Source organism: Bombina bombina, chromosome 4 (genome assembly GCF_027579735.1).
Source record: "Bombina bombina isolate aBomBom1 chromosome 4, aBomBom1.pri, whole genome shotgun sequence".
Classification (NCBI taxonomy): Eukaryota; Metazoa; Chordata; class Amphibia; order Anura; family Bombinatoridae; genus Bombina; species Bombina bombina.
In genome coordinates, this window is record NC_069502.1 from 803,652,280 (window position 1) to 803,664,521 (window position 12,242).

General features: G+C 39.3%; 1 protein-coding gene across 1 annotated transcript in view; it reads right to left on the minus strand.

The window, feature by feature from the left end:
• Positions 1-4,319: 4,319 nt before the first annotated feature.
• Positions 4,320-12,242, minus strand: part of LOC128657047 (zinc finger protein ZFP2-like) — a 124,161-nt gene continuing 116,238 nt past the window's right edge. Inside the window, exons 9-10 of the mRNA XM_053711271.1 lie at positions 11,159-11,278; positions 4,320-8,450 (exon numbers count right to left, since the gene is read on the minus strand). Coding sequence (XP_053567246.1) covers positions 7,021-8,450; positions 11,159-11,278 — 1,550 coding nt within the window. The 3' untranslated portion in view covers positions 4,320-7,020. The remainder of the gene's footprint in view (positions 8,451-11,158; positions 11,279-12,242) is intronic.

Genomic DNA, 12,242 nt, shown 5'->3' on the forward strand with positions numbered 1-12,242 from the left:
CAAGAGATTGTTGTTCCATCTTTGTGTCCTAATCCTTCTTCGAAGAAGGAACGTCTTCTACACAATTTAGATGTAGTCCGTGCCCTGAAATTTTATCTACAGGCAACTAAGGATTTTCGACAAACGTCTTCCCTGTTTGTCGTTTATTCTGGTCAGAGGAGAGGTCAAAAAGCTTCTGCTACCTCTCTCTCTTTTTGGCTTCGTAGCATAATACGTTTAGCTTATGAGACTGCTGGACAGCAGCCTCCTGAAAGGATTACAGCTCATTCTACTAGAGCTGTGGCTTCCACTTGGGCCTTTAAGAATGAGGCTTCTGTTGAACAGATTTGCAAGGCTGCAACTTGGTCTTCTCTTCATACTTTTTCCAAATTTTACAAATTTGACACTTTTGCTTCTTCGGAGGCTGTTTTTGGGAGAAAGGTTCTTCAGGCAGTGGTTCCTTCCGTATAAAGAGCCTGCCTGTCCCTCCCGTCATCCGTGTACTTTAGCTTTGGTATTGGTATCCCAGAAGTAATGATGACCCGTGGACTGACCACACTTAACAGGAGAAAACATAATTTATGCTTACCTGATAAATTCCTTTCTCCTGTAGTGTGGTCAGTCCACGGCCCGCCCTGTTTGTATGGCAGGTCTAAATTTTTAAATTATACTCCAGTCACCACTGCACCCTTTGGCTTCTCCTTTCTCGTTGGTTCTCGGTCGAATGACTGGGTGTGACATAGAGGGGAGGAGCTATATAGCAGCTCTGCTGGGTGATCCTCTTGCACTTCCTGTTGGGGAGGAGTTAATATCCCAGAAGTAATGATGACCCGTGGACTGACCACACTACAGGAGAAAGGAATTTATCAGGTAAGCAAAAATTATCTTTTTTTAACCCCTAATCTGCCGACCACACACCGCTGCCACCTACATTATCCCTATGTACCCCTAATCTGCTGCCCCTAACACCGCCGACCCCTATATTATATTTATTAACCCCTAATCTGCCGCCCCCAACGTTGCCTCCACCTACCTACAATTATTAACCCCTAATCTGCTGACCGGACCTCACCGCTACTCTAATAAATGTATTAACCCCTAAAGCTAAGTCTAACCCTAACACCCCCCTAAGTTAAATATAATTTAAATCTAACTAAATAAATTAACTCTTATTAAATAAATTATTCCTATTTAAAGCTAAATACTTACCTGTAAAATAAATCCTAATATAGCTACAATATAAATTATAAATATATTGTAGCTATTTTAGGATTTATATTTATTTTACAGGCAACTTTGTATTTATTTTAACCAGGTAAATAGCTTTTAAATAGTTAATAACTATTTAATAGTTACCTAGTTAAAATAATTACAAAATTACCTGTAAAATAAATCCTAACCTAAGTTACAATTAAACCTAACACTACACTATCAATAAATTAATTAAATAAAATACCTACAATTATCTACAATTAAACCTAACACTACACTATCAATAAATTAATTAAATACAATACCTACAAATAAATACAATTAAATAAACTAACTAAAGTACAAAAAATAAAAAAAGAACTAAGTTACAAAAAATAAAAAAATATTTACAAACATTAGAAAAATATTACAACAATTTTAAGCTAATTACACCTACTCTAAGCCCCCTAATAAAATAACAAAGCCCCCCCAAAATAAAAAAATGCCCTACCCTATTCTAAAATAAAAATAGAAAAGCTCTTTTACCTTACCAGCCCTTAAAAGGGCCTTTTGCGGGGCATGCCCCAAAGAATTCAGCTCTTTTGCCTGAAAAAAAAAGCATACAATACCCCCCCCCAACATTACAACCCACCACCCACATACCCCTAATCTAACCCAAACCCCCCTTAAATAAACCTAACACTAAGCCCCTGAAGATCTTCCTACCTTATCTTCACCACGCCGGGTATCAGCGATCGGTCCAGGCTCCAATGTCTTGATCCAAGCCCAAGCGGGGGCTGAAGACGTCCATCCTCCGGCTGAAGTCTTGATCCAAGCGGCGGCTGAAGAAGTCCATCATCGGGCAGAAGTCTTCATCCTACTCCGGGCAGAAGAGGAGATCCGGACCGGTAGACATCTTCATCCAAGTGGCATCTTCTATCTTCTTCCATCCGATGACGAGCGGCTCCATCTTCAAGACCTCCGGTACGGATTCATCCTATTCTTCCGACGTCCTAAAACAGAATGAAGGTTCCTTTAAGGGATGTCATCCAAGATGGCGTCCCTCGCATTCCGATTGGCTGATAGGATTCTATCAGCCAATCGGAATTAAGGTAGGAAAATTCTGATTGGCTGATGGAATCAGCCAATCAGATTCAAGTTCAATCCGATTGGCTGATCCAATCAGCCAATCAGATTGAGCTCGCATTATATTGGCTGTTCCGATTGAACTTGAATCTGATTGGCTGATTCCATCAGCCAATCAGAATTTTCCTACCTTAATTCCGATTGGCTGATCCTGAATCCTATCAGCCAATCGGAATTCGAGGGACGCCATCTTGGATGACGTCCCTTAAAGGAACCTTCATTCTGTTTTAGGACGTCGGAAGAAGAGGATGGATCCGCGCCGGAGGTCTTGAAGATGGAGCCGCTCGTCATCGGATGGAAGAAGATAGAAGATGCCGCTTGGTTAAAGATGGCTACCGGTCCGGATCTCCTCTTCTGCCTGGATAGGATGAAGACTTCTGCCCGATGATGGACTTCTTCAGCCGCCACTTGGATCAAAACTTCAGCCGGAGGATGGACGTCTTCAGCCCCCGCTTGGGCTTGGATCAAGACATCGGAGCCTGGACCGATCGGTGATACCCGGCGTGGTGAAGATAAGGTAGGAAGATCTTCAGGGGCTTAGTGTTAGGTTTATTTAAGGGGGGTTTGGGTTAGATTAGGGGTATGTGGGTGGTGGGTTGTAATGTTGGGGGGGTATTGTATGTTTTTTTTCCAGGCAAAAGAGATGAATTCTTTGGGGCATGCCCCGCAAAAGGCCCTTTTAAGGGCTGGTAAGGTAAAAGAGCTTTTCTATTTTTATTTTAGAATAGGGTAGGGCATTTTTTTATTTTGGGGGTCTTTGTTATTTTATTAGGGGGCTTAGAGTAGGTGTAATTAGTTTAAAATTGTTGTAATATTTTTCTAATGTTTGTAAATATTTTTTTATTTTTTGTAACTTAGTTCTTTTTTTATTTTTTGTACTTTAGTAACTGTATTTATTTGTATTTAATTAATTTATTGATAGTGTAGTGTTAGGTTTAATTGTAGATAATTGTAGGTATTTTATTTAATTTATTGATAGTGTAGTGTTAGGTTTAATTGTAACTTAGGTTAGGATTTATTTTACAGGTAATTTTGTAATTATTTTAACTAGGTAACTATTAAATAGTTATTAACTATTTAATAGCTATTGTACCTAGTTAAAATAAATACAAAGTTGCCTGTAAAATAAATATTAATCCTAAAATAGCTACAATATAATTATAATTTATATTGTAGCTATATTAGGATTTATTTTACAGGTAAGTATTTAGCTTTAAATAGGAATAATTTATTTAATAAGAGTTAATTTATTTCGTTAGATTTAAATTATATTTAATTTAGGGGGGTGTTAGGGTTAGACTTAGCTTTAGGGGTTAATAACTTTATTATAGTAGCGGTGAGGTCCGGTCGGCAGATTAGGGGTTAATAATTGTAGGTAGGTGGAGGCGACGTTGGGGGCGGCAGATTAGGGGTTAATAAATATAATATAGGGGTCGGCGGTATTAGGGGCAGCAGATTAGGGGTTCATAGGGATAACGTAGGTTGCGGCGGTGTACGGAGCGGCAGATTAGGGGTTAAAAAAAATATGCAGGGGTCAGAGATAGCGGGGGCGGCAGATTAGGGGTTAATAAGTGTAAGGTTAGGGGTGTTTAGACTCGGGGTACATGTTAGGGTGTTAGGTGCCGACATAGGAAGTGTTTCCCCATAGGAAACAACTGGGCTGCGTTAGGAGCTGAACGCTGCTTTTTTGCAGGAGTTAGGTTTTTTTCAGCTCAAACTGCCCCATTGTTTCCTATGGGGGAATCGTGCACGAGCACGTTTTTGGAGCTGGCCATGTCCGTAAGCACCGCTGGTATTGAGAGTTGCAGTGGCGGTAAATTATGCTATACGCTCCCTTTTTGTAGCCTAACACAGCCCTTCTGTTAACTCTCAATACCAGCGGTATTTAAAAGGTGTGGGGGAAAAAAAGCCAGCGTTAGCTACGCGGGTCGTTACCGACAAAACTCTAAATCTAGCCGTAAGAAATTATACAGGCACAAGGAACGTATATTTAAAGGAAAATACAATTTGGACTAGTCGTTTATTGAAACGATTCATATATATACACATATTTTTTACTTTTCTTCTCAAAGTGTAACTTTACTTTGTTTTGTGTGCAAACAGTCAAACCTTTTGTACCAAAATAATAAGGTGGATTGGTGATATATCAGCTATTCAGCTACTACCGCAACATAAAGAGTAGTGCACCACTATATTTCTAAACTTGCAAACAAGTTGTATATGTAAATCCCCAATTTTCTTTTAACTCTATGCAATAGCATTTTTAAAGTATTGAAATACTTGCCTTTACTCTTTTAGTTTTTTAAATATTTAAGACCAGTCATAAAATTAGGATTTTACCTATGTGTTTATTCAAATAAATGTGTTTGTATTTTATAACAAATTTGCTTTATTGATTTCATAATATATTCAAACAACATTTGCCTATATCAGTGACACATTCCCTGCTGCTGTTTAGCACAATCGAACCAATTCAGGATTTTACCTATGTGTTTATTGATATAAATGTGTTTGTATTTTATCACTTATTTGCTTTATTGATTTTATATATTTGCCTATACCAGTGACACATCCCCTGTTGCTGCTAGCGCACTCTCACCAATTTATATATTTCTTGTATCTTTCCATTATATATCTGTCTTTGGGAGCAGATAGGTGATAGTGCAAGGGGCAATTTGCGCGCCATTAAGAATTCCATAATCCATTTCAGATATTAAAATAGTCTCGGCATTAGAATCCTCCATGGCTAAGACTAAAAATAAAGATGCAATTTGGAAAGAAACTGGCACCTGACACCTACAATGGCTGGGGCACTCACCACCCCTTATGACCAGGCCTCAGTGAAGCAGACTCTTTATTATTATTATTATCGGTTATTTGTAGAGCACCAACAGATTCTGCAGCGACTTTTACCTCCATCTCCACTCGGTCAGGAATGCGGAAGGGAAAAAAGACCCACCCAAGTGTAAACACGCACGGTTACCAGATGCCCCACGAAATCCCAAATGCAGTAAAACTAGGCCCCATAACAAACTAGCAAGTCTGAATAAAATCGTAGCTCAAGGCCATGCTTAGCAAAATGATACATGACTCACCCTCAGAGCCCAAATTTCCGTACACAAGCAGGATGATCACATAGGAAACATGATAACCAACCCCATCCCATTCACTAACTCCCCTGAAAGGGGAGATAATCCCTTAATTCCCAGATCGAAACAGGTGTCTCAGCAAAGCCCACACTGAACTGTCATAATAAATCACATCACAGCAATGTAATAAAATGAAACAATCTAATCGGAATCCACGCCGTGGAACAGGAACACGGCCCTTCAAGTGTGACGAATAGTAGCATCGCCTCCGCCATGGACTTGAGAGAGAACAGCAGGTAGCGAAACGAAGTTCAGCAACGCCAAATGCTGAAAGGAGTTGTGAATATGAGTCGGGAAGGTGTCGCAGGGGAAGCTCCCACTGCATCTCCTGACTCTCACTTTCACCCAGGCCCTCCACGAGAGGCTGACAGGACAACTTAAAACTCCCATCTCATTTCAAAAGGTAGCACCCTCCATAAGAGACACAATAAAATTAAATTAATTAAAATAAAGTAAAATAAAAAGAATCTTCTGACACGTCTCTGCCAACCTCCTGGGACGAAAGGCAAAGAATGACTGGGGGATGAGGGAAGTGGGAGGAGTATTTAAGCCTTTGGCTGGTGGGTCTTTGCCTCCTCCTGGTGGCCAGGTTCTTATTTCCCATAAGTAATGAATGTGTCTGTGGACTGTTTCCCATTAGGAAGAAAATGAACATACAGAGTTAATAAATAGACCTTAAAGGGACATAAACATGAAAGATAACTTTTGGGTTTTAGATAGAACATAACATTTTAAGATTTACTTATAGTATGATATTTGCTTCATTCTCTTAGAATCCTTTGTTGAAGGAGAGCAATGCTTTACTGGGGACTATATGAATACGATGGGTGAGACCGTGACAAGCAGCTAGCTCACAGTAGTGCATTGCATCTTAGTGAGCCTACCTATGCAGGCTTTTTAACAATGGATACATAAACAACAAAGCAAATTACATAAGAGAAGTCAATTGGAAAATTGTTAAAAATTCATGTTCTTTCTGAATCAGGAAACTTTAAATTTTGACTTCACTTTCCTTTAATGCCATTGCTCCCCTGCAAATCAATGTACACAGAATCAACCCATACTAAGTAAGTCAATGAATAGAAGATTGTTTGGAGAGGAATAGATCTGCACATGGACCTAAGTGTGAGGAGGGAGGGGCAAGCATTAAAAATGAAGAATAATGTTATTGTTTTAGTAAAATAAAACTATTTCTATTGTTATTATTAATTTAATAATTGTCCTCCTTCCAATAAAGTACAGGTGAAAAGTTGATCAAATGTGAATGATTAACCAATTAAACTGGATAAACTTCACCTCCAAATAATCTAATCAATTTCAATGATCTGTCTATGCATATCTAATGATATATAACCAATTTAGTAATAGCCTGGTATAACTGTAAACAAATAATCTGAAGACTTATTAAAAAAATAAAAACCATGATTTAAATCGGGTTTACGGACTAGTGATTTAAATCATAATTTTTCTATCAAATCCACCGTGGGGTCACCTCATAAACGCTTGAGGTGCAGAAGGGACCTCAAACAGCCCCAAAACTGCATGTCCCAGGGGGTCACATGCAGTCATCATCAGCACTTGGTATTGTGTGGGTGACAACTACCATATTATTCCTCTGCAATTGGGAGGTTAAACTCTGATTTATTTTAATATGAGTTTTCTGATGCCTAATAAGATGTGATTTCAGGATAAAACATTTCCCACAGTCAGAACATGAAAAGTCTTTTACCCCTGTATGAATTTTCTGATGTGTAATGAGATTTGATTTTAGAGCAAAACATTTCCCACAATCAGGACATGAAAATGCTTTCTCCCCTGTATGAATTTTCTGATGATTAATAAGAGTTGATTTCGCAGCAAAACATTTCCCACAGTCAGAACATGAAAATGCTTTCTCCCCTGTATGAATTTTCTGATGTCTAATAAGAGATGATTTCAGGATAAAACATTTTCCACAGTCAGAACATGGAAATCCTTTTTCCCCTGTATGAATTTTTTTATGCAGAAGAAGAGTTGATTTCCGGGTAAAACATTTCCCACAGTCAGAACATAAAAATCCTTTCACCCCTGTATGAATTTTCTGATGTGTAATGAGATTTGATTTCATAGTAAAACATTTCCCACAGTCAGAACATGAAAATCCTTTCACCCCTGTATGAATTTTCTGATGTGTAATGAGATTTGATTTCCGAGTAAAACATTTCCCACAGTCAGAACATGGAAATCCTTTTTCCCCTGTATGAATTTTTTGATGCAGAAGAAGAGTTGATTTCCGGGTAAAACATTTCCCACAGTCAGAACATAAAAATCCTTTCACCCCTGTATGAATTTTCTGATGTGTAATGAGATTTGATTTCATAGTAAAACATTTCCCACAGTCAGAACATGAAAATCCTTTCACCCCTGTATGAATTTTCTGATGTGTAATGAGATTTGATTTCCGAGTAAAACATTTCCCACAGTCAGAACATGGAAATCCTTTTTCCCCTGTATTAATTTTTTGATGCATAAGAAGAGTTGATTTCCGAGTATAACATTTTCCACAGTCAGAACATGAAAATGCTTTTTCTCCTGTATGCGTTTTCTGATGCCTAATAAGATGTGATTTCAGGATAAAACATTTTCCACAGTCAAGACATGAAAATCCTTTCTCCCCTGTATGAATTTTCTGATGACGAATTAGATTTGATTTCTGAGTAAAGTATTTCCCACAATCAGAACACGAAAATTCGTTTTCTCCTGTATGAATTTTCTGATGAGCAACAAGACTTATTTTATGGTTAAAACATTTCCCACATATAGGACAGGAAAATGGCTTTTCTCCTGTATGAATTTTTAGATGTTTAAGATGATGTGATTTCTTAAGAAAACATTTCCCACATTCAGAACATACATTTCCCACGTGGCTTCTTTGATTTTGAAGAAGATGTAAAGAAGCATCTGCACTCTGATCATAACTAGGATTATTGCAGTTTGTGAATTCACCTGTCAATAAGAAACACAATGGGAGTAATGTTATTAATTACATAATTATTTTATCATGAGAACATATAAACTGATCTGATTTAGTCAGTCCCCTACACTTGTAGTAGACACTGTGACAACTAGACCTTTTCCATGCTAAGGCTTAAGGGCAGTTTACTGGACATTAGGGACTATTTCTAAGAATTCACACTTAGTCAAAGACTGGACTAACTTTAATATAATGTTGTTTTTCTACCTAATATATCCATTCCTTTTAAAATTGTGTCCACAGAAACTTTTAGTAATATATAGATTAGTTTATGGGCTAAAATAATTGTAACTACTACTTTTGTGCTTGTAGTTAAAACAAGGATAACTCTAAAACAACAAAACAAAGAAAATGGCCCCAGGTGGTGTAGTATATCTAAGCAATATATAAAATCTTCATCAGAGAGAAGAATCTCACTCACATATCAACTACACCTTCTGGGATAATCAGCAGCTCCCCAGCCAGCTGTATTAATCAGGCAATTATTATTATCAGGTATTTGTAGAGCGCCAACAGGTTCCGCAGCGCTATGTACATAGGTGGCATATAAAAAACAATACCGGGATCAAAGGGACTCCTGCTGAGAGTTGCACTGTTGTAGTCGCAATGAAGGTGAACTACAAACAGCTGGGCTCATAGGCTTACGTGCTATGGGGTTTAAGGGGATAGAAGTGGAGATAAGGAAGGTTAGTGTAGGTTGTATGGGTCCCTGAATAGTAGACTCTTCAGGGAGCACTTGAAGCTTTTAAAACTAGGGTAGAGTCTTGTAGAGCGAGGCAGTCTGGAGAAATCTTGTAAACGGGAATGTAAGGAGTAAACAAGAGAGGAGGAGAGTAGGAGAACATGAGTGGAGCGAAGGGGGCGGGAGGGAGAGTATCAGGAGACAAGATCTAAAATGTGCTTTGTGTGTCAGAGTGAGAATTTTGTGCTTAATCCTGGAGGCAAGAGGAAGCGAGTGAAGGGATTTGCAGAGAGGTGCGGCTGATGAAGAGCGACGTGTAAGGAAGATGAGTCTGGCAGAGGCATTCATTATGGATTTAAAGGAGCTAGGCGGCAGCTAGGGAGACCAGAGAGGATGGAGTTGCAGTAGTCGAGGTGGGAAAGGATGAGAGAGTGGATTTAAATCTTAGTTGTGTCTTGTGTAAGGAAATGTCTAATTTAAGCGATGTTTTTAAGGTGGAAGCGGCAGGCTTTAGCCAAGGACTGAATTTGAGGAGTGAAAGATCTGTGTCAAGTGTGACCCCCAAGACATCGGGCATGTGATGTTAGGGTAATGATGGAGTTATCGACAGTTATAGAGACATGGGGGTGGAGATTTTGGAAGAAGTATGGAAGATAAGGAACTCAGTTTTGGAGATATTTAGCTTGAGGTAGTGAGAGGACATCCAAGATGAGATAAGAGAGAGACAGTGACATGGGTTAGCAAGGAAGGAGATAGTTCTGGTGCAGAGAGGTAGATTTGGGAATCGTCGGCATACAAATGATAATGAAAACCGTGAGACTTTATTAAGGAACCAAATGAGGACATGTAGATTGACAAGAGAAGGGGACAGAGGACAGAGCCTTGCGGTACCCTAACAGAAAGAGGTAACAGGGCAGAGGATGCCCCAAAGAAGGCTACACTAAAGGTACGGTTAGACAGATAGGAAGAGAACGAAGAGAGAGCTGTGTCGCAGATGCCAAAGGATTGGAAGGTATGGAGCAAAAGAGGGTGCTTGACAGTATCAAAGGCTGCAGGCAGATCAAGGAGGATAAGTAGAGAGAAGTTGCCTTTGTATTTTGCTGTAAGTAGTGGGTCAAGGAGGGAGTTTAATGTAAGGAAATGGGATAGACGTGCATATACTAGCTTTTAAAGAAGCTTTGAGGCAAAAGGAAAATAGGGAAATAGGGCGGTAGTTGGATGGGGAGGTTGGATCGAGAGAAGGTTTTTGAGGATAGCTGTGACTAATGCATGTTTAAACCAGATTATCATTTTATATTAAAAGGTAATATATAATATGTAGAATAAACTTTATTAGTGAACATACACATCAGACATGTACACTCACCTGTGCCGTTTCCCGCAGACACATCTCACACGTACACTCACCTGTGCCCTGCAACCCTCACACGTCGCACACATACACAATCTGTGCCCCGTTTCTCAGAGACATGACACACAAACACTCACTTTGCCCTACATCCCTCTCAAGTGTCACACATGTAAACTGCTTTCCTAAGATAAGTCACACGTACACACACCTATCCCCTCCTTAACACAGACATGTCACACATGTACACTGCTCTCCTTAGATATGTCACACGTACACACACCTATCCCCTCTATTCCAGACATGTCACACACTTACACTCACATGTGCCCTGCGTTCCTCTCACGTGTCACCAACATACACTCACCTATGCCCTGCATCCCTTAAACATATCACACACGTACAATCACATGTGCCCTGCTTCCCACAGACATCACACACACACAAACTCATGTGCCCTACTTCCCAGATACATGTCACAGACACTCACGTGCCCTACTTCCCTCAGACATATGACACACATACACTCACACGTGCCCTACTTCCCACAGACATGTCACACACATGTGCCCTACTTTCCTCAGACATATGACACACATACACTCATACGTGCCCTACTTCCCACAGACATGTCACACACGTACACTCACTTGCACCCTGCGTCCCTGTACTTATATTGGCACAAATTTCCTGCTCTGATGGTTCGACATTTCTTAGCCACTGATCTTCTGTTTGTCCCATGTTACATGAAATCTTAGCATCGCTTTCACCTGGGGGAAAAAAAGAATAAATAAATGAATCACTGAAATTTCCAAAATAACATCAAACTCCTACAGTTAACTTAAAGGGAAGTTCACACAAAAAGTAATACATTTTTAAACATAATAGCAGGAAGTTAAGTACGGTAGTGCTGAACATTCTGTGTGAATCGTATGCATTTATAAATATTTTTTTAAATGTCTGTTTACAAAGTACATTGCCTAAGCCCCTTAGAATATTTTCTGGACGTGCGACCAGTCTGCAGTCTGTTATTACTCCCTTTAGCGCATTATGCATGCACCACCACTCAAGCTTGTTATTTCCTCTTATGTCAGAGCTATTGTAACAAGCTTTTGTTAATCAAAGTTTGGAGCAGAGTTGAAAATGAGCATCCGATGAGCTGTGCCTGATGGCCTGTGCACATGTTATATTTACCAATCTGCAATGTTTGGAGGGGGAACAATAGAGGGGGAATGGATGACAACTTTGTACTGCTGTCGAACCTGCTGAAAAATGGTGGCTGCATTGTATATCCTGCAAATTGAATGTGAAAAAAACCAGTGCGCCAAATACCTGTGTATAATAAGTAAAAATATCAACATATAGTGCAATATTATAGTGAAATACCCCTATATGTGTATACAGGGGTAAAAATTACAAAATATATATACAAAGTGAAAAAAAGTCCCAATCAAACCAATCTAGTAGATGGTGGAAATGTGATATTGGACAGTTCGTCTAGTCCATAATCCAGATTCAAATGTCTGGAACAGATGGCAGGCTGCTTCTTCGAAGTTCTTGTTGGTGTCCCAAGATGTTATGATCTGTAGATGTGAAAGATAAAAAAAGAAGGCGCCACCATGGTGCACAATCAGATGATTCAAACACGCCAAATGTACAAGTAAGACCGTACTTACAAGCTGTATGACACTTGAGAAGTGTCACAAATGCCTTCTGGACTGTTGGGAGTCGTCC